The sequence below is a fragment of the Cetorhinus maximus genome, chromosome 32 (genome assembly GCF_964194155.1).
Source record: "Cetorhinus maximus chromosome 32, sCetMax3.hap1.1, whole genome shotgun sequence".
NCBI lineage: Eukaryota > Metazoa > Chordata > Chondrichthyes > Lamniformes > Cetorhinidae > Cetorhinus > Cetorhinus maximus.
The window spans coordinates 2,078,493-2,102,375 of record NC_135910.1 but is presented as its reverse complement, the minus strand read 5'-3'; the positions used below and the strand labels follow the sequence as shown (position 1 = coordinate 2,102,375).

The following is a 23,883-nucleotide window of genomic DNA, read 5'->3' as shown; positions in this document are numbered from 1 at the left end:
TTGAAAAAGGGGGAGGGGCAGGTGGAGCAAAAGAAGGTCAGGAATAGGTTAGAGGGCAGGTAGAAATTAAATGACAAAGCTGCCATGGAACACAAGGCAAAGGAAGTGGTTACGATAGTATTAAAGACACTAAGCATTGATCGAGAGTAGATGTTTAATAACAGAATAAAGGTCAGCACTGTCTGAAAGCAAAAACATGAGAACAAGATACACGTTGGTACTTGGGGGGGAAAAAAAATCAAAACGGACAGAGTTCATGTCCTGAAGTTGTTAAACTCAATGTCGAGTCCAGAAGGCTGTAAAGTGTCTAATCGGAAGACGAGGTGCTGTTCCTCCAGCTTGCATTGGGTTTCACTGGAACACTGCAACATGCCAAGGTCAGAAACATGAGCATGAGAGCAGGATGGTGAATTGAAATGGCAAGCAACTGGGAGGTCAGGGTCATGCTTGCAGAATGAGCGAATGTGTTCCATAAATTGGTCACCCAGTCTGCATTTTGTCTCCCTAATATAGAGGAGACCGCATTGTGAGCAACGGATACAATAGATAAAACTGAAAGTAGTACAAGTAAATCGTGTTTCACCTGGAAGGAGTGTTTGGGGCCTTGGACAGTGAGGAGGGAGGAGGTAAAGGGGCAGGTGTTACACCTTCCCATGAAATCACAGAAGGTACTGAGTCGCCCTGGTAGAACCAAAGCTGAGCGTCAGTGCCAAGCAATTGCTGAGTAAGTGCTGCTTGATAGCACTGTCAACAACACTACATCACTTTGCTGATGATCGAGAGTAGACTGATGGGAAGGCAATTGGCTGGGCTGGATTTGTCCTGCATTTTGTGGACAAAACATACCTGGGCAATTTTCCACATTGCCGGTAAATGCAGGTATTGTATCTTTACTGGAACAGCTTGGCAAGGGGCATGATTAGTGCTGGAGCACAAGTCTTCAATACTATTGCTGGAATGTTGTCAGGGCCCATAGCCTTTGCAGCATTCAGTACCTACTTCTTCAGCTGTTTCTTGATATCACGTGGAGTGAATCGTATCGGCTGAAGACTGGCATCTGTGATGCTGGGGATGTCAGGAGGAGGCCAAGATGGATCACCTACTCAGCAGTTTTGATTGAGTATGGCTGCAAATGCTTCAACCTTGTCTTTTGCACTGATGTGCTGGGCTCCCCCAACATTGATGATGGGGATATTTGTGGAACCTCCCTCTCCAGTTAGCTATTTTAATTGTTCATGCCAATTCATGACTGGGTGTGGCAGGACTGCAGAGCTTAGATCTGATCTGTTGTTGTTGGATCACTTAGTTCTTTCTCATGCATGTTGCTTCCGCTGTTTGGCACGCAAGTAGTCCTGCGTTGTAGCTTCACCAGGATGACACATTATTAGATATGCCTGGTGCTGCTCCTAGCATGCCCTCCTGCACTCTTTATTGAGCCAGGATTGATTCCCTGGCTTGGTGGTAATGTCGAGTGGGGGATATGCCGGGCCATTAGGTTACAGATTGTGGTTGAATATGATTCTGCTGTTGCTGATAGCTCACAGCACCTCATGGATGCCCAGTTTTGAATTACTAGATCTGTTCAAAATCTATCCAATTTAGCATATTGGTGGTTCCACACAATAGGATGGTGGGAATCCTGAATTTGAAGATGGGGCTTCATCTCCACTAGGACTGTGCAGTATTCACTCCTGCCAATACTGTCATGGGCAGGTTCATCTGTGACAGGTAGATTGGTGAGGATGCAATCAGGTAGGTTTTCCCTCTTGTAGATGGGTTTTTACAACAATCAATGATGGTTTTGTGGTCAGCATTACTGAGGCTAGCTTTTAATTCCAGATTTATTAATTGAATTTAAATTCCACCCATGTCTCCAGAGCATTAGCCTCTGGATTACCAGTCCAGTGATATTACCACTACGCCACTGACTACCCCCTTATACGATTAGTCTTATACAATCATACAGAGCAATGGTGAGACTACACCTAAAGTACCGTGCGTAATTTTGGTCTCCTTTCCCAAAGAAGGGCATACTTGGGAGTGTGATGAAAGTAAATTAGTGAGAGGTTATAGAATGAGAAAGATTGTCCTACAAGGAGAAATTGAATACATTATTCCTACATTGCCTAGACGAGATCTTGTGGCATACTGAGTAACGCCCCTGCTTCTAAGCCAGAAGCTATGGTTTCAAATCCCACCCAAGTCCATGTTCATAACATGACCAAAACAGGTTAAGTACCAACGTGCAAATCCTTTCAATATACACCAATGGCAGGTGGTAAGAGTGGGAGATATTCCTGGTCAGTCATATGGTAGAAAGAACATTAGAGCTTCTAGCATCACTATCCATAGCTCCCGACTGCAGCATGCATGTAAAAGTGCATGTTGCCACAGCAACTCAGACTCCCCGAGTGAACTGTGACACATCACCATATTCCCTAGAATTTAGAAGTAGGAGGTATGATCTAATCAAAACAAAATTTCTTATGGGACTCAACAGAGTAGATATTTAGATGATGTTTCTATTGGTTGGGAAGTTCAGGGGCCTCAGTCTCAGAATAAGATGTCAATCATTTAGGACTGAGGTGAAGAGAAATGTCTTCACTCGAAAGGTTGTGAATCTTTGGAATTCTGTAGCCCAGGGACGAATGTTCCGTCGTTGGCATATTCAAGATAGAGGTGGATAGATTTTTTGGGTGTTAAGGAAATTAAGGGTAATAAGGATAGTGCAGGAAGGAGTTGAGGTAGGTGTTTAACCATGATCTAAATGAATGGCAGAGCAGCTCAAAGGGGTGAACGGCCTACACTTCTTCCTATTTCAAACGTTATCATCCCTGTCCTTGAGAACTCAACCATTACAACTTCAAGTAATTTCTTAAATGCATTCAGTGTCCTGGTAACCCATTCCAGCTATCAATCTTGCTCTGTGTAAATTGTTTCTGATGTCTGTCCTAAACGTGTCCTTTACAACTATAACTTCACCACCTTCATGTCTTGGTGTATCTGGAAACACTGCTCCAGGTTTATTTTCTCTATCAACCGGAGTATGCTAAATATGGCAGATATTTAGGGTAAGCTTTCAATAAAAAAAAATAAGAATTAGTAGGAGAAGTAGATCACATAGCCCATTGAGCCTGCTCCACTATTCAATATGTTCATGGCAGATCTTAGGCTTCAACGCCACTTTCCCCATTGCTTCACATATTCCTCGATTCCCTGAGACAACAAAAATCTGTCTATCTCAACTTTAAACATATTCAATATATCCTCTAGGGTAGAGAATTCCAAAGACTTACAACCCTTTGTCTGAAGAATTTTCTCATCTCAGTCCTAAACGATTGTCCCTTATCCCAAGATTGTGCCCCCGAGTTCTAGATTCCCCAGCCAAGGGAAACAACCTCTCATGTCCACCCTGTCAAACCCCTTCAGAATCCTGTATGTTTCAATGAGATCACTGCTCATTCTTCTAAATTTCAGAGAATACAGGCCCAATTTACTCAGCCTCTCATCAAAGGACAACCCTTTCATCCCAGGAACCAACCCAGTGAATTTATGCTAATCTGCCTCCGATTCAAGTATGTCCTTCCTTAAATATGGAGACCAAAACTGTACAGTGTTCCAGGTATGGTCTCACCAAAGCCATTCCATTAAGGGGCTCTGTTTGATAGTTGCTTGAAAAAGATGAATGAGGATTAGACTAGGAGGCTCAGAGAGAAAAGGTACCAGTCCAAACTTGACTGACCAAATGGCCTATTTCTCAGCTATAATTCCATCCGCGCTCCCCACCCCCGCCTCCCACCCCACCACCCCGGCCGCCCACACACATTATGGCTGTTTAACCTGCCAGAAAACTAACCAAAGGCTTTCAAGCTTTTTGCTTTTGCCCAATACACCAAAATAACTGCTGCTGGGCATGGATCAAGCCACATCATATCTGACTTCTTAATGCAAAGGACCATTTTTCAGTCATGGGTGCTACTGCAGGATTATAAGCCCCAATTTAGTGAGCAGTCAGCCAGTTCAGTTTCTCAATTTTTTCCATCTCCATTCCATTCATCTGGAAAGTCAATGAACCACAAAAACGTAAACTTTCTTCCGGACTATTAATTATTGCATACATACCTGCACACCTAACTCTGCTTCAGTCACAGCTTCTGTATTTAAATTGAAAGAACGGTTCCAGAACTTGGAGCTTCTAAAGGACTCTTCTCTCAAAGCAGTAAAGCCATCGTCTTCTTCTTCATCATTCAAAGGTTCCTCTTTTATGGTCACGGTGCAGATTTCAGAGCCATTGGGATCGATGAGCTCACCTGCATTTATTACTGGCAAATCTTTTTCAACCTTAATATGGGCTTCACTGGGCTTGTCTACATTAAGTTCATGTTTATTTTTTTCTGTGCTATCTGTCCTTTTGTGATTCTCTGCAAATCTACTATTCTCTGGTGTCCATTTTGCTTCGTAAGCTCCAGTGACTGTAATGGTCTTACTTTTGATAGGAAAGGTTCTAACAGAAACTCTTTGATCATATTTCTCTGGTTCAGGAGATTTCACCGGATCCATTTCCATTTTTAAGTCAAACATGTCATTGTTTAATTCATCAACATTTGCTTTTGATTGACAATCAGCCAAAGGAATGATACTGTATGGTCTCTTGTGTTGTCCAGCCTTCTGTGTGGTGGTCTCTGGAAGTATATGTAGTGACTGGAGTGGAGAAACTTGATCCACCAATTTCCAAGTTGTAGGGGTACTCTTAAGTTGTGGCTTTGTTGAACCACAGGTGACGTCACACAGAGGTGTGGAAGTGTGCAAACCTCCCCCAACACTTGTTTCTGATGAACCAGTCTTGGTACACCGTTCTGAACTTGTAGCAGCTATGTTACAATGAGGAGTGTTAGCATCACCTACCAAAGTAGTAGCTGTAGATGTGAGGATTTCAACCAGTGGAGATGTCCCTGTAATTGAAACATTATGGCATTAATCTTCAAAATCATACATTATACAGGTTAAAAGGGATCCTTTCCTGTGTCCAGGACTTTCACTTTCTGGTGAAGTACCAAAAAAACTTGCATTTCTACAGCACTTTTCATAACTAATGGATATCTCAAAGCACTTTACAAGTACCTTTGAATCATAGTCACTGTTGTAATGCAGGAAAGGCAGCAGCCAATTTGCGCACAGAAATGTGATAATGACCAGATAATTGTTTATGTGATGTTGATTGAGGGATAAATATTGGCCAGGACACTCAGAAGAACTCAACTGCTCTTCTTCAGAATAATGCTACAGGACCGTTTATGTCCATCTTAGATGGCAGATAGGGCCTCGGTTTAACCTCTCAACCAAAAGACCGCACCATCTAACTGTGCAAATTATACATATTTTTAGAAGAATAATTAAACAACAAGTCACCAAAACAAAGAAGGTTTCATGTGAACTACTCAAAAAAACTGAACAACTGCTGAAAGCTTCTGACTGAAAGACACTTCGAGGTAAGTGAGAGTGCTCCAACAAACCCCATCATTCCAAATGAAAGGCTCATGAACCCAATCTCAGTAACTATGTCGGAGCAACCTTTGGATCTTCAATTTTGAGTGAGACATCATTATATTACAAACTATTTTTAAAATTTCATAAACTTGCCAAACAAACCAGGGTATAAGAATGATCAGATACAAGTTTCAAACCTCCAAAGTAAAATTGAAAGGTTCACCAGCTTGAAGGCACTAAGAAAGTTTTTTTAAAAAAAATCCCAATAATTTATCCAGCAACAAGATCATTACATTTTGCATAAAGTAGCTCAATAAGCCAAAGCATAGCAATTAGACCGAGATTATCAATGTTTCAAATTTCCCCCTGCAGAGTGCAATTAATTAATTATCAGTGCCCTTTCACCTCTTCAATGCATCCAGACTGCTAGGCTTAAGGTTTTTGGGCCATCCACTGCCTGCAGATACTATGTGAAATGAGTTTAGAGAACCTTCCCTAGACTCTGCAATCCTCCAATCACAGTTTGCACAAGCTCCAAGACCCTGCATTATTGTAACAAAGTTAAGTTGGGTGACGAAGACAAGCAAAGGAAGGCAGATTTTGAATAACAAACGTATATGGTAATTACATTTCACTAGAGAGTAGGATCAGCAGTATTAGTTTCTAGATACCATACCTAGAATGGGTGATTGAGGAACATTGAGCTGTTGCACTGGAGTTTGTTCTGGAGTCTTTGTGTAAACTAGCTGGAATATCTTCCCACTGGAGTGTTTGTATAACTGTCGGCCATCAGCTGCCTTAATAGGCTGAAGCATTAGATTTTCTCCTGGTTGTAGCTTCAAGGTGTTTGGGACAGCAATGCAATGTCGACGACCATCTTGATCCAGAGAGTGAGTTGAACCTTACAAGAAGGCAGGCCATTTAAAAAACCAAATGACAAGTTGATGAACCTTACCATTCAGCATAATTAAGATAGCAATGATACAATAATCTGATGTATTTTAATTCAAGACTCATACATAGCTATATAAAAATTTCAGTCTGACGATAGATCGCTAACCTGAAATGGTAACTATTTTTCTCTCTCCATTGATGGTGCCTAACCAGCTGAATATTTCCAACATTTTCTGCTTTTATTTTATATATAAATGAAAGTTGTTAATCAAAACTGATATGACAATGTATTGTTTTCTTGCTATTCTCCTCTCTCTTTCAAAATATTGGTTTTATTTCAGATATCATTATATTTTGGCTGAATTAATGAGTCAAGGTAGTTTTCCAGGTGGGTTCCATGTTGCTGATTCAGACATCAAACAACCAAATGTCCTCCTCCACCCACCCCTCCCCCACCCCGGCCCAACACTCCATTTGCAACACCTTGCTAGTTCTGCACCATCTACTTGCAAATTTAGTATAACAGAATTGTCAAATTTCAAGTACACACACACACTCAATGATCAGATGGGTCCGACCAGATATCTTCAGTCTCAAACCTACCTGAAGACAATCCTGAAGGATTGGTCTTACACAGTAGATAGCGGGTTGCAGGAGTAGATGGAGTCTCGGGTTTGTTTTGAGATGCAACAGAATTCATAAAGCAGCTTGGAATTGGTGTTGGAGTTGTATTGGTCAGCAATGTACTCAAAGCCCCAATTTTCTGGAATGTAGTGACTGCAGATCTTATAGAAGGACAGGGGGCTTTGGACACATTTTTCACAGTAGTGTCTGCAATGGAAACACCTTGTTCCCTTTTCTGGGTTGTAGTTGCAGGAAATGACTGAACTTTATCTTCTGCTGCAAAAAAAAAGGAATTTGGAGGTAAAGACATAATACCGGTTATCATCATAAACTCTTGCCGTGGCAAACTAATTTAATTACATACAGACAAACCTGATTTTTTATTCATGGAATATGTGCGTTGCTGGCAGGCTGGCATTTATTGCCCATCCCTAACTGTCCTTGAGAAGCTGGTGCCAAGTCTTCTTGAACCCACAGAGCTGTTAAGGATGGGAGTTCCAGGATTTCGACCCAGAGAGAGTAAAGGAATGGCAACATATTTCCAAGTCACGTTAGTACGTGACTTGCAGGTGGTGGTGTTCCCATGACTCTGCTGGCCCTGTTCTTCTAGGCTGTAGAGGTTATGGGTTTGGAAGGTGTTATCAAAGGAGCTTGACAAGTGTCGTGCTAGGTGTTGTGTCACTGATATGCATTGCTGCTATGTTGCATCAATGATGAAGGGAGTGAAGTAGTGGATGAGATGCCAATTGGTTCATGATGATGTCAAGCTTCGAGTGTTGTTGAAACTGCACATACCCAGGAAAGTAGGGAGCATTCTATCATCATGGAACTAATTCATTATTGATGTACAGATGTTGCAGCAGGGGCCTGTCCAATGAGGCCTCCTGACAACCTGTAGATTATGTCAGGAAGATATAATAATTTTCCTAATGTTATTAGAATTTATTGTAGAGTAATAGGGGAGTGTGTGTGTGGGTGTGTGTGTGTGGAGAGAGAGAGAGAGAGAGAGAGAGAGAGAGAGAGAGCGCGCGCGCACGAAAAGCGAGAGACTTCATTGAATGAAATTCCAATGGGGGGACATTTAGGAATTAGAAACAAACAGACGAAAATACAAATACATTTTTATTGGCCTGGATTGCATAGGGACGTAGTCAAATTCTGTAGAATTTCTGTCAGGTGATAGGGAAACCACACGCAGTGATTAAGCCGGCACCTTTATTTCCAATTCCAGCGTTTGAAGAACCTTTTACTAGGGTCATGATTGATTGTGTAGGACACCTCTCTAAGACTAAAAGTGGAAATCAGTACTTATTGACAATAATGGATGTGTCTATCAGGTCTCCTGAAGCAATACCTTTGAGAAATATTACAACAAAGAAAATTGTGGAAGAGTTGACTAAATTTTTTTTTAAAGATATGGTTTACCTAAAGAAATACAATCGGATCAGGGTTCAAATTTCATGTCACAGCTGTTTAAGGAAGTAATGAACAGTTTGGGGATAAAACAATTTAAGTCAACAGCTTATCATCCTGAGTCACAAGGAGCTTTGGAAAGATGGCATCAAACTTTAAAAACTATGATGAGGGCGTATAGTCAGGACTATCCACAGAATTGAGATAGGGGAATTCTATTCCTGTTATTTGCTATTAGGGATGCTCCTAGTGTATCGGCTAGTTTTACTCCTTTTGAACTAGTTTATAGTCATGAGGTGAGAGGACCACTGAAATCGATTCATGAGAAATTGGTGGGTCAAAATTCAGAAACTACTCACTTAGGTCATGTATCAAACATCAGAGATTGGACAGAGCATGTGAATTGGCTGGGGAACACTTAAAGATATCACAGCAAGTGATGAAAGTGAAGGCAGACAGGAAAGCTACAGCTCGGAGTTTTGTTGCTGGGGGGAAAGTGCTAGTTCTGTTACCAGCACTGGGTAACTCGTGAAAGGTAAGGTTTAGTGAGACTTACAGGATTGAAAAGAAACTGAATTAAGTAAATTATTTAATAAATACTCCAGATAGAAGAAGGAAGCAGAGAGTTTGTCATGCAAATATGCTTAAAAGGTACTTTGGCAGGGAAGAGGACCAAAAGGTGTTAGTGGTGGTAGATAATGAGAAAGAAGTAGAAGTGCAGGATTCTGAAATTGATTTTCCTCTAATCAAATTGGATAATGAGGGGGTACTTGAAAATTTAAATGTAATATTGAGTTACCTTCCAGACAAATGTCAAAGTGATTTGGGGAAGCTAGTGCAGTCACACAAAGATATTTGTGGGAATAAGCTGGGAAGGACAAATTTAGCTATACATGATGTACATGTACAAGTTTCATCTTCGAAAAGGCAACATCCTTATAGATTAAATCTGGCAAAGTTATCACAAGTACAGAAAGAAATTGAATTCATGCTTCAAAATGATATCATTGTGTCTAGTTGCAGTAACTGGAGCTTGCTATTGTGCTGGTACTGAAACCAGATGGAACACAAAGACTGTGTGTGGACTAACGAAAGGTAAATGCAGTGACAAAAGTGGATTCATATCCTATAACATGGTTGGAAAATTGTACTGAGAAAGTGGGACAATCAAAACTTATCACATTGCTAAGAGGATATTGGCAAGCACCATCATTGGAGAGAGCAGAGGAGGTATCGGCTTTTGTGACGCCAGATGGACTATATCAGTTTAAGGTCATGCCTTTTGATATGCAAAACGCACCTGCAATATTTCAAAGGCTAGCAAACAATGTAATTGCAGGTCTGGGCAATTGTGCTGTGTATATTGACAACTTGAGAGGAGCATTTACAAAATTTGGAAGAATTATTTACTCAATTACAAGAAGCTAATTCGGTGATGAACTTGGCTAAAAGTGAATTTGAAAAAGCCCAAGTTACGTGTCTAGGCCATACCATTGGACATGGTAAGGTGGCTCCGAGAGATGTGAAAGTTAAAGCTATCATGGATCTCCCCATGCCCACAACAAAACGAGAAGTTTTGAGATTACTGGACATGATTGGGCTTTATCAGAAATTTGTACCAAATTTTAGCAGTGTGGTTGCTCCATTGCCTGAACTATTAAAAAACAAACAGGAAGTTTCAATGGACACAGGAGTGTCAGAAGGCATTTAATAGTTTGAAAACTGTATTAACTACAACACCGGTTTTGGCAGTACCCAATTATGCCAAGCAATTTAAGTTGGCCATTGACGCAAGTGATATAAGCATTGGAGTTGGAGTTGTTCTGTTACAAGACAATGAAACTGGAATTGAAAAACCGATAGGGTATTTTTCACGGAAGTTGAACGTACAACAGGGACTATATTCAACGATCAAAAAGGAGACTTTGGGGTTGGTGCTAGCATTGCAGCACTTTGAAATTCACGTTGCAAACAATTCATCAGAAACAATTGTTTATACAGACACAATCCTTTAAAGTTTCTGGACAAATTTTGAGACAGAAGTGCAAGGCTATTCAGGTGGAGTTTATTACTGCAACCATTTAATCTGCAGATTATACATGTGGTGAGATGAGAAAATCTGATTGCAGATGCATTGTCAAGGGTTTGAAGGTTAAAGGAAAAATTGGACATTTAAAACCTGGACACTGGACTGGAATTATTTTTCTATTGATACCAAAGATTTGTATATATTTTATGTTAATGCATGCATGTAATAGTAATGTAATAGTGTAATAAGTATAGGAGATAATGTAAGATGGGTTCAGGAAATGAACCCATTTTAAAAAAATGATGGTTCATTTTTTAAAAACGGAAGGGGATGTCAGGAGGATATAATCATTTTCAGTGTTATTAGAATTTATTGTAAAGTATAGTAATAGTGGAGTCCGTATGTGTATTTGCGTGTGAGAGAGAGAGTGAGAGGGAGAGGGGAGTGAGAGGAGAGTGTGTATGTGTGTGAGACTTAATTGAATTAAAGGCAGCTGGTCTAAAGGCTTTGATGTATCAGAAGATAAACTAGGTTTGAAATGTTAAGTAGGTAAACATGGGCAAAGTTTTAGAATGTGAGGTGCAAAGGGAACATTTGCATTTTTAAATAAACTAGGCTGGCTCGAATTCAAAAGAGGTGGTGAAGTATTACACCTAGCCAGGAGAAGTTAAGAAACAGCGTGTTTATTTTTCCCCAAAGGTTACTGGTAAAATTGGTACTACGATAGATTCTTATTATTAGAGAGGTAAAGTCCAAAGACAAAGTGAAACAATGGAAATTTGCATTCAAAAGGGAAAATAAGAAGGTTGTGTATAAAGACAGCCATTCTAAGATCTAACATGTGTGAAAAGCTTCCAGCTTCTAAGCCTCAAACTGCTGTATGCAAGAACTGAAGTTAAGAAAACTCACTTTGAATTTGACTGTTCAGGGTATCGTGTTACTTTGCCTGAGTCTTTTAAAATCTGTGTTTTAATGTTGCTTTAGCGGAGGTGTAACTGGGAGTTAGATTAACTAGGACAGCTAGGAGTTACCATAGTAGTAATTTGTAAACCTATGTATGTGCTTATATTTTCTTTTTTCTATTTAATAAAGGTTTAATTTAGTTTTGTAAGAAACCTATAAGGTTTGGTGGCCTTTTTACTGAATTCAAAGCCCACATCTCAAAATAAGTACAAATTGCAAATAGTTGAGGCAACTGCTTCAAGTTTCCCTCTGGGATTTGGGCAGCCTAGCATTTACCATCTTCTGTGCCATAACAGTTATGAAAACATAAGAACAGGAGGAGGCCATTGAGACCCTCAAACCTATTCCGCAATCCAATGGATTATGGCTGATCTGTAAACTAGCTCCATATACCAGCCTTTATTCCATATTCCCGAATAAGGATGGTTAACAAAAATCTATTACTCAGATTTAAAATTAACAATTGATCCAGCATCAACTGCCATTTGTGGAAGAGTGTTCAAAATTTCTATCAGCCTTTGTATGTACAAATGTTTCCTAATTTTGCTCCTGAAAGGTTTGGCTCTATTTTTTATGTCTGCTCCATCCATGGGAAATAGTTTCTCTCCATCTATCCTATTCGTTCCCTCTAATATCTTGAAATCTTCCATCAAATTACTCTGTAACCATCTAAATTCCAAGGAATACAATCCTAGTTTGTGTAATCTCTCATTATAATTGAACCCTTGGAATCCAGATATCATCCTGGTAAACCTACGCTACAATCCTGCCAAAGGTCAATATATCCTTCCTAAGGTTTGGTGCCCAGAACTGCTCACAGTAACTTCAGGTGTGGTCAAACCAGGATTTTGTATAGCTTTAGCTTGACTTCTACCCCATAACTAGATAACTGAAAATGATGATGTAGAAAATTAGAAACATGGGCATATACAGCACGAAAAAGAAACACCTGCTCTCCATCATGCTAATCCCAAGGTCCAGAAAAAAATTTGTCATCTTGTCATATCTCTCAACCACAAGCCCTCTCTTGAATTTGCTAACATAATTTGCTTCTATAAACCAGTCCACCACGGAAAGATAAGAGACACAAATAGATAAAACTGAAAGGGATTTCCAGTAAATAAAAAAGGGCAAACCACATTGAAGAGAACTAACTTAGTCATTTGGTACTGTCCTACCAGCTAAAAATAAATCCGATAGTAGTTTAAATGATTAAATAAGCGTTCCAAGTCTGAGACTTTGAGCTCATGGGAACAGGAGTGAGCTATTCAGCCTCAGGAGCCTGTTCCACCATTTAATTAGATCATAGCTGATTTGCATCTTACCTGCTTTGGTTCCAAAAATCTTAATACCTTTGCCTAACAAATCTATCAATCTGAGTTTTGAAATTTTCAATTGGGCCCCCAACCTCAACAGCTTCTTGCAGGACAGAGTTCCCGATCTCCACCACCCCTATGTGAAGAGCTCTAACTGATCACTCCTGAATGACCTAGCTTTAAAATTAAAGTTATGCCCCCTTGTTCTGGATGGTCCTACAAGAGGAAATAGTTTCTCCCCTTTCCATCCTATCAAATCTTTCAATCAACTTATCACCTGAATTATATCATGGTTTAATTCTCTATACTCAGGGAATACAAACCTAGCAACGCAACCTGTCCACATAATTTCAGACCCAGTATCATTCTAGTGAATCTGCACTGTACCCCTTTCAAAGCCAACATTTCCTTCCTGAGGTGAGTGCCAAGAACTGAATGCAGTGACTCCAGGTGGAGTCTCACTAGAGCTTAGCATAACTGGAACATAACTTCCACCTCTTTATATTCCAGACACTTTGAGATAAAGACCAACATTCCATTGCACTTGTCCGCTATCTTGTAATTATTCCCGAAAAATACCCAGTCTACCTCAAATTATCCTGGAAGGGTAAGGTATCTCAAAAATTTGAGCAACAGGTGGAGCTAGCCATTTCACGTTGCTGCTGCACAGTGACAACAAGAGTGCTATTTTCCACTAATGGATGCTGCCATCAAGCGAATAAGACATTCTGCTTACCACACAATGAGTAATGTAGTAAATGACTCCATGTCAGTATAAAGCCTGATCATAGGTAGGCTATATATCCCGACAGCGGGCAGGTTATATCAAATAGCACATTCCTTTGGCTGTTCTCAACCTGTCTGTGCTTGCAAAACTCAGACCATTATATCTAATGTTTGATATGATTCCGTGATTGGACAGCACTTGCTGAACAATTCTGAGTGTGCTAAGAATTACAGTAACACTGAAATGACAACTCAAATTCACAGTGAGGTTTTAAAGGTGGTGTGTGTAGTATTCAGCCAAATCGACTCATCATGTACATTCCTGGAGCATCTTGGGATGTATTACTACTTTAACAAGGTGCCATATAAACTGAAGTTAGTGCTGTAAGCAAAAGAAAATAGGGGAAAATAGAGCCATGTATTCAAATTGAGGTATTACATAAAAGGACATTTACTCACCAGTCAGTCGACTGTTGGACAGGGTAGTATCGCAACTCATTTCACTCGGGCACTTTTCTGGTGGGGAGACACTTTTCTCTAAATCCATTACAACATGAACTGGAGAATTAAGTTGTTGGTTGGAACTGTTCTTGGAAACCTAAGGCACAATATACAAACACAAAACGGGAAATCAGAAAACCTAGTGAAACAGAGGTTTAACAAAAACAGGAAACATTTCTTCAAGTAGTGCACCAATTTTATTCCATCTTGAATGGAGTGCAAATAGAGCAGGAGGATAATGTTGAGAGATGTGATGATGGACTTTTTCTATGGAAAATCATCATAAACTTTTCTAAGTTTGACTACTCAACTCCTAATGCTGTTAACAATCTGAATTATGTAAACAGTGAAAAAAGACTGGGTAATTTTTAAATGGTTTTCTCCTGTCAATCCACACAATTTTATGCGCTTTCAGGATATCGTTCTCATCATTCTATAACCAGCTGCTGCCAGGTTTCCTCCCTCCGTGAGTCTGCATTGCTTTGCAAGGAGGAGGTATAGAACTCTTCTATAAAAAAGATAAGAGTTCCTCAATTTCCAACTACATCAAAAAAACTAAACTACTTAAAATCACCTCCATTGATGAAATCAGTTCCATTAAATACACAAAGATCAATAAGCAGCTAACATGGGGACTCAGCAATTCTGACCTGGGTCATGCAAGGTACCTCAAACATTATTAAGTTACCGACAGGCATGAAGTACTGGAAAGAAAGCCCTTTCCCAAGCCAAGTTAGTCTTACTAATTTTTGACTAGGTCACTGAATGGAACACTGCAGGACAGCCAGGTGTATTCTTAAGGAATGGGGAAGGAAGATACCTACTGGGACCAATTCTATCTTCTCTGCCCTGCAGCAACCCCACCTTTACAGAAACTGTCGCAGGGAGGATGTGTGTAAGAAACGAGGCTCTCACCTTAGATATTAAATGATTCAGCTTTGTTTTGAAAGCAGAGTTGCCAACCACTGCTTCAATCACCATAGTCTGCACCAATGGCTTATCAAATGTGCATTCAGAATCTGAGAAATTTTGAATGGTTGCTCGCACATCAACATTCTTCTTAGGTGGAAACAACAAAGTCCCGTCTCTTTTTTCCAAATGAATCTCGTATTTGTCTAATCGTTGTGTTGAGGGAAGTTTATTGGCCATAGCACACTCAGCGATTAACTTAATTATCTTAACCCGACTTTCATTCCAAGTACAGTAGGAGATTACTTCGACAGCTTTTGAAGTGGTTGATCGGTTCACTGTTGTTGATGGATGCTCCGTGCCTGAAGGAGGTTCAAGCGTGGCTTGGGAAGCAGACTCAACTTGGATGCATCTTGGTTCCAGCTCCTCAGTAGTCTTACCATCTGTGGAGAAGAAAAACTGATTTGGTATAAAGGAAAATATAAATCAGGTAGAGGACGAGAGAGCGCAAGAAACTAGATTAGAACCAAAGAAAAAGCACAAAATAAGTAAAAGTTCGGAACTCTTTGCCTTGACCAACAACTATTACAAAGTGTTTCTCAGACAATATAATACAGAGAAGGTTCAAACATGAAATGATTATCCAGGCCTTGAGTATTACTCTTCAAACAAGGGCTGCAGAACATGCAAGGCAGCCATAACACAGATGATTACATGACAGAGGTTGGTTACAAGGACCTATGTTTACTCCAGTGCCACCAATTCTCTGTTCATACAGAAAGATTCACTGCAAATCCATTTTCTTTCATTTCTCCTTCTCTCCTATGGGAGCTAGAAGGAAATGTGGGTTATTAAAAACAAATGGAAAAGATGAATTTCAGGGTTGGTGAGAATGGGATATGAGAAGTGGGGAGACTGGGGAGTCTATATCAAGAGAGAAAAACCTCTGGGTACAGATTTGAAAAATGTAAGATATAGTTGCTTCCTGTCAACAACACAGCCAAAACACTGACATTTCTCCCAAAACAGCATTCCAGCTTCCATGTTTTCTTTTAGTAAAGAATCAATGTTTGGACCTGAACTAAATTTAGATTTAATTTGAAAAAAAAAGCACTCTCATACATACATACATACAAGGTTCTTCAGCCGAAATGCTTATAGATGTATTTAGCAGAATTAACTATGATGTGGAAGATATATCTAGAAATTACGCCAGAAGCAGAAAGCAGAACTAAAGCAAAACCAAGAGCAAGGGTTTGGCACAAATGGGAGTCAAGTCACCCAACACACATAGGCCGCCAGGGTCTGCCCGAGTATCCTGGACTCATCAACGTAGCTCTAAAGCACCTGCCACCATTCCCAATATATAACTATGAGATCATATTTTCAACACTTCAGAGGCTGAAAACAAAGGAGGAACCAGCTGAACGTGGAACCAGACAAGAGACTGAAGCTCTCCAGTTTGGAACCAGGCGTCACCTCATTGGTGAAAAAGCAGCACCATTCTTCCCATTAATTCTGAACAGCTTTTTTTGCAGTGGGAAGTGACTGCAGATAGGGTAGGACTGGTAGATGGTCCCTTGCCCTGCATGGGGAATCCGTGGCTGAGAAGTTTGAGAACCACTGCTCCGCATTATCTTTGTTTGTCCGCATGCCCATTGATATGCTCTAGAACTAGGGGTCAAGTCTCAGGATACAGGGTAGGCCATTTAGGACTGAGATGAGGAGAAATTTCTTCACTCAGAGGGTGGTGAACCTGTGGAATTCTCTACCACAGAAGGCAATGGAGGCCAAGTCACTGAATATATGTAAGGACGAAACAGATAAAGATTTCTAGGCTCTAAAGGTGTCAAAGGGTATGGAAGAGAGTGAGTGTATGGTGTTGAGATACAGGATCAGTCATTATCATATTGAATGGAGGAGCAGGCTTGAAGAGCTGAATGACCTGCTCCTGTTCCTATTTTCTATGTTTCTATGATCCACAGCAATGTGGTTGACTCTTAAATGCCCTCTGAAACGGCCTAGCAAGCCACTCAGTTGAATCAAACCGCTACAAAATCTAAAAGGAATGAAACTGAATGAACTACCCAGCGTTGACCTAGGCACCAGAAATGGCAATGGCATACCCAGCCTTGTCAACCCTGCAAAGTCTTCCTTATTAATATCTGGAGGATTGTGCCAAAATTGGAATAAGAGGAATACCAGGGTGTACAAAATACTGGGAGGGACAGATAACACTAGTAGAGAGAATAGTAAGTTAATAGGTGAAGTTGGGGTGAGGGAGAAAGTAACAAAATCTATATCAGGTTTACGATGCATGTATGGGAATGCACAGAGTATAGTAATTAAGAGTGGAGAGTTACAGGGGCAGATTGGCATGTGGGAATATGATGTTGTGGCGATAACAGAGACCTGGCTCAAGGAAAGGCAGAACTGGGTGTTAAATATTCCCAGGTACAAGGTGTTCAGAAAAGATAGGAAAAGGAGTAAAGGAGAAGGGGTGGCGGTATTGGTTATGGAGAGCATTGCAGTGCTGGAGAAAGAGGATGTCCTAGAGGGTTCAAGGACAGAATCAATTTGGCTAGAACTAAGGAACAAAAAGGGTGCAATTACATTGCTCGGTGTAGTCTAAAGACCGTCGACTAGTGAGAAGGATGTAGAAGAACAAATCTGCAGGGAAATTGCAGAGAGAGGCAAGCATTATAGAGTAGTTATAATGGAGGACTTAAATTAGCCAAATGTAGACGGGGACAGTGGTAGTGTAAAGGGCAAAGGGGGCAAAAGTTCATAGATTGTGTTCAGGAAAACAGCAGTATGTATCCAATCCAACAAGAAAAGACGCACTAAGATAAAAGCAAAAAACTGCAGATGCTGGAAATCCAAAACAAAAACAAAAATAAAAATACCTGGAAAAACTCAGCAGGTCTGGCAGCATCTGCGGAGAGGAACACAGTTAACGTTTCGAGTCCATATGACTCTTCAACAGAACGAAGGAAAAATAGAAGAGAGGTGAAATATAAGCTGGTTTAAGGGGGGGTGGGACAGGTAGAGCTGGATAGAGGGCCAGTGATAGGTGGAGATTGCCAAAAGATGTCATAGACAAAAGCACAAAGAGGTGTTGAAGCTGGTGATATTATCTAAGGAATGTGATAATAAAGGTACAGATAGCCCTAGTGGGGGTGGGGTGGGGGGAAGGGATCAAAATAAGCTAAAAGGCAAAGATAAAACAATGGATGGAAATATATTTAAAAATAATGGAAATAGGTAGGAAAAGAAAAATCTATATAAATTATTGGAAAAAAGGGGATCGGAAAAGGGCTGGGGATGGAGGAGAGAGTTCATGATCTTAAGTTGTTGAACTCAATATTCAGTCCAGAAGGCTGTAAAGTGCCTAGTCGGAAGATGAGGTGCTGTTCCTCCAGTTTGCACTGAGCTTCACTGGAACATTGCAGCAGGCCAAGGACGGACATGTGGGCATGAGACTAAAAAGGATCATCCTCCGCCATTTCCGCCAACACCAGCATGATGCCACTACCAAACACATCTTCCCTTCACACCCCCGGCAGCATTCCGCAGGGATCATTGCCTCCGGACACCCTGGTCCACTCCTCCATCACCCCCTACACCTCAACCCCCTCCCATGGCACCTTCCCATGCAACCGCAGAAGATGCAACACCTGCCCCTTTACTTCCCCCCTCCTCACATTCCAAGGGCCCAAACACTCCTTTCAAGTTGAAGCAGCATTTCACTTGCACTTCCCTCAATTTAGTCTACTACATTCACTGCTCCCAATGCGGTTTCCTCTACATTGGAGACACCAAATGCAGACTGGGTGACCGCTTTGCGGAACACCTTCGGTCTGTACGCAAGCATGACCCAGACCTCCCTGTCGCTTGCCATTTCAACACACCATTCTGCTCTCATGCCCACATGTCCGTCCTTGGCCTGCTGCAATGTTCCAGTGAAGCTCAACGCAAACTGGAGGAACAGCACCTCATCTTCCGACTAGGCACTTTACAGCCTTCTGGACTGAATATTGAGTTCAACAACTTTAGATCATGAACTCTCTCCTCCATCCCCACCCCCTTTCCAATCCTCTTTTTTCCAATAATTTATATAGATTTTTCTTTTCCCACCTATTTCCATTATTTTTAAAAGTATTTCCATCCATTGTCTTATCTCTACCTTTTGGCCTATTTTGATCCCTTCCCCCCCCAACCCACCCCCATTAAGGCTATCTTTACCTTGCTCGTCCTGCTTTCTACCCTTAATGTCACCTATTAGCACATTTCTTAGATAATATCACCACCTTCAACACCTCTTTGTCCTTTTGTCTATGACATCTTTTGGCTATCTCCACCTATCACTGGCCTGCTATCCAGCTCTACCTGTCCCACCCCCCTTAAACCAGCTTATATTTCACCTCTCTTCTATTTTTCCTTAGTTCTGTTGAAGAGTCCTCTCCGCAGATGCTGTCAGACCTGCTGAGTTTTTCCAGGTATTTTTATTTTTGTTTTTGAAAAGATGCACCGTTGGACCTGGTTCTTGAAAATGAGATGGGCCAAGTAGATCAAGTGTCAGTGAGGGAACATTTAGGAGACAGTGATTATTGTATTGTGCGTTTAAGGATGATGATAGAAGAGGACGATATGCAATCCAGAGTAAGAATAATTAACTACACGAGAGCTGACTTCGATGGGGCAAGAACGGGGCAGGGTCAGGTAGACTGGAATGAAAGATTGGCAGGAAAAACTGTAGCTGAACAATGGGCTACCTTAAAAAGAATTGGTTCGGGCACAGTCAAGGGATATTCCATCAAAAGGGAAAGGTAGGGCAAACAAATCCAGAACTCCTTGGATGAAAAAGGAGATAGAAATTAGATAAAGAAGAAAAAGCGTGCTTGTGACAGGTGTCATAAGAGAATTGAGAACCAAGAGGAATACAGAAGGTTCAAGGGGAAGGTGAAAAAGCATATCAGAGAAGTGAAGAGCGATTATGAGAAAAGACTGGCAGCCAACATAAAGGGGAATCCCAAAGTCTTCTACAGGCATATAAATAGTAAAAGTGTGGTAAAAGGAGTAGGGCCAACTAGAGACCTAAAAGGGAACTTACACATGGACAAAGGGGCCATGGCTGAGGTGCAAAATGAATACTGTGTGTCTATCTTTACCAAGAAGATAGATGCTACCCAGGCCACGGTGACAGACTAAGAAACTCTGTCACTAGAAGGGTTCAAAATTGATAAGGACTGTCGGTACTTAAAGTTGACAAGGCACGGGGGCTGGGCAAGATGCATCCAAGGATATTGAAGGAAGTGAGGGTAGAAATTGCAGGGGCACTGGCCATAATTTTTCAGTGTTCCCTAGACTCAGGGAAGGTGCCAGAGGACTGGAGAACTGCAAACATTATATCCTTGTTCAGAAAAGGTTGTAAGGATAAGCCAAGCAATTACAAACCAGTTAGTTTAACTTCAGTGGTGGGCAAAATTCTAGGAACAACTATTCGGGATAGAATTAGTAGTCACATGGAATAATATGGGTTGATAAGGAAGAGCCAGCATGGATTTCTAAAGAGGAAATTGTGTTTAACTAACTTGGAGTTTTTTGAAGAGGTAACAGAAAAGGTCGATGAAGGTAATGCTGTTGATGTGGTGTACATGGACTTTCAAAAGGCATTTGATACAGTGCCACGCAACAGACTTGAGAGAAAAGTTATTGCTCATGAATAAAAGGGGCAGGAGGAACATGGATACAAAATTGGCTGAAAAATAGGAAGCAGAGAGTAATTGTCAATGGATATTTTTCGGGCTGGAGGAAGGTTTGAGTGGAGCTCCCCAGGGATCGGTATTGGGACCCTTGCTTTCCTGATATATATTAATGATCTAGATCTTGGTGTGCAGGGAACAATTTCAAAGTTTGCGGACCATACGAAGCTTGGGAGTGTTGTAAACTGCGAGGAGGACAATGCAGAACTTCAAAAGGACACAGACAAGTTGGTGAGTGGGCAGATAAGTGGCAAATGAAGTTCAATGCAGAGAAGTGTAAGGTGATGCATTTTGGTAGGAAGAACATGGACAGACAATATAAAATAAGGGGTCAAATTTTGAAGGGGGTGCAGGAGCAGAAAGACCTGGGTGTATATGTGCACAGGTCATTGAAGGTGGCAGGACAGGTGGATAGAGTGGCTAATAAAGCAAGTAGTATCCTGGACTTTGAGTACAAGAGCAAGGAGGTTATGCTGAATTTATAAGACACTTGTTAGACCTCAGCTGAAGTATTGTGTACAGTTCTGGGCATCACATTATAGGAAGGATGTGAACGCATTGGAGAGCATTTTTTAATTCATTCACGGGATATGGGTTATGCTATTGCCCGTCCCGGGTTTCCCTTGGAAAGGTGGTGGTGCCTTCTTGAATCACTGCAGTCCCTGTGGTGCAGGTACACCCACAGTGCTGTTAGGAAGGGAGTTCCAGGATCTTGACCCAGTGACAGTGAAAGAACGGCGATGTATTTTCAAATCAGGATGATGAGTGACTTGGAGGGAAACATCCAGGTGGCAGTGTTACCATCTATCTGCTGCCCTTGTCCTTCTAGGTGGTCGTGGTCATGGGTTTGGAAGGTGCTGTTTAAGGAGCCTTGGTGAATTCCTGCAGTGCATCTTATAGATGGTACACACTGCTGCTACTGTGCGTCGGTGGTGGAGGGAGCGAATGTTTGTGGATGTGGTGCCAATCAAGCGGGCTGCTTTGTCCTGGACGATGTCAAGCTTCGAGTGTTATGGGATCTGCACTCCTCCAGACAATTGGGGAGTATTCCATCACACTCCGCCTTGTAGATGGTCGGCAGGCTTTGGGGAGTCAGGAGGTGAGTTACCTGCCGTGGGATTCCTAGCCTCTGACCTGCTCTCGCAGCCATAGTATTTATAAGGCTGGTTCAGTTCAGTTTCTGGTCAATGGTAACCCCCCCAGGATGTTGATAGTGAAGGATTCAGTGATAGTAATGCCATTGAACATCAAGAGGGTGATGGTTAGATTCTCTCTTGTTGGAGATGGTCATTGCCTGGCATTTGTGGCAAGTAACATTCACGCTACACTTGTCAGCCCAAGCCTGGATATTGTCCAGGTTTTGTTGCATTTGGACATGGACTGCTTCAGTATCTGAGGAGTCGCAAATGGTGAACATTGTGCAATCATCAGCAAACATCCCCACTTCTGAACTTATGATGGAAGGAACGTCATTAATAAAGCAGCTAATGATGGTTGGGTCAAGAACATTACCCTGAGGAACTCCTGCAGTGATGTCCTGGAGCTGAGATGACTGACCTCCAACAATTACAACCATCTTCCTTTGTGCTGGGTATGACTCCAACCAGTGGAGAGTTTTCCCCCCGATTCCTATTGACTCCAGAAGAGGTTTACATTTTGGTAGGAAGAACATGGACAGACAACATAAAATAAGGGATGAAATTTTGCAGAAAGACCTGGGTGTATATATGCATAAATCATTGAAGTTGGCAGGATAGGTGGAGGGTGCAGTTAATAAAGCATACAGTATCTTAGGCTTTATTAATAGTGGCATAGAGTACAAAAGCAAGGAGATTATGCTGAACTTGTACAGGATACCAGTTAGACCTCAGCTGGAGTATTGTGTACAGTTCTAGGCACCACACTTTAGGAAGGATGTGAATGCATTGGACAGTGTGCAGAAGAGGTTTACCAAAATGGTTGCAGGGTTGATAAACTTCAGTTGTGAAGATAGATTGCAGAGGCTGGGACTGTTTTCCTTGGAGAGAAGAAGGTTAAGAGGAGATTTGATAGAGATGTTCAAAATCATGAGGGGGCTGGACAGGGTAGATAGGGAGAAACTGTTCTTGCTTGTAAAAGGATCAAGAACGAGAGGGCACGATTTAAAGTGATTTGCAAAAGCAGCAAACGTGACATAAGAAAAAACTTTTTAACACAACGAGCGGTTCGAGTCTGGAATGCACTGCCTGGAAGTGTGGTGGAGACAGGTTCAACTGAGTCATTCAAGAGGGCATTAGATGATTATGTGAATAGAAACAATGTGCAGGGGTACAGGGAAAAGGCAGGGCAATGGCACTAGGTCATAATGCTCATTTGGAGAGCTGGTGCAGACGTGATGGTTTCAATAGGGTCCTTCTGTGCCATTAAAATTCTGTGATTCTGTGAATTGAGGGAGCTGTACCACAGACTATTCAAGCTACAGCCTGACATAGGTCATACTTAAGGAATCATACCTTACAGACAATGCCCCAGACACCACCGTCACCATCCCTGGGAAAGTCCTGTCCCGACAGGACAGACCCACCAGAGATGGCGGCACAGTGGCATATAGTCAGAAGGGAGTTGCCCTGGGACTCCTCAACTCGACTTCGGACCTCATGAAGTCTCATGCTATCAGGTCAAACATGGGCAATGAAGCCTCCTGCTGGTTATCACCCACCGCCCCCCTCAGCTGATGAATCAGTACTCGTCCATGTTGAACACCACTTGGAGAAAGCACTGAGGGTGGCAAGGACACAGAACATACTCTGGGTAGGGGACTTCAATGTCCATCACCAAGAACGGCTTGGCAGGACCACTACCGACCAAGGTGGCTGAGTCCTGAAGGATAAATCTGCTGGGCAGGGGCAGTGGGTGGTGGTGATCTGTAGCAGGTGGTGAGGGAACCAAGAGGGAAAAACTATCAATCTACCTGTCGCAGATGCATCTGTCCGTGACAGTACTGGTAGGAGTGACCACCACACGGTCCTTGTGGAGACGAAGTCCCATCTTCACATTGAGGATACCCTCCATCGTGCTGCGTGGCACTACCACCGTGCTAACTGGGATAGATTTTGAACAGATCGAGCAACACAAAACTGGGCATCTATGAGGTGCTGTGGGCCATCAGCAACAGAAGAATTGTATTCAACCACAATCTGCAACCTCTTGGCCTGCCATATCCCCCACTCTCCCATTACCATCAACCTGGGGGATCAACCCTGGCTCAAATGAAGAG

The 23,883-nt window shown here is 41.7% G+C and overlaps 1 protein-coding gene across 4 annotated transcripts in view; it reads right to left on the bottom strand.

Annotated features, from left to right (window-relative positions):
• Positions 1-23,883, bottom strand: part of LOC144671331 (uncharacterized) — a 95,185-nt gene that overhangs the window by 47,067 nt on the left and 24,235 nt on the right. For 2 of the 4 annotated variants that reach the window (XM_078533159.1, XM_078533160.1), the window contains exons 9-13: positions 14,869-15,305; positions 13,912-14,050; positions 6,985-7,281; positions 6,164-6,388; positions 4,123-4,952 (exon numbers count right to left, since the gene is read on the bottom strand). In XM_078533159.1, coding sequence (XP_078389285.1) covers positions 4,123-4,952; positions 6,164-6,388; positions 6,985-7,281; positions 13,912-14,050; positions 14,869-15,305 — 1,928 coding nt within the window. The remainder of the gene's footprint in view (positions 1-4,122; positions 4,953-6,163; positions 6,389-6,984; positions 7,282-13,911; positions 14,051-14,868; positions 15,306-23,883) is intronic. The other 2 variants (XM_078533162.1, XM_078533161.1) reach the window with 2 other exon arrangements.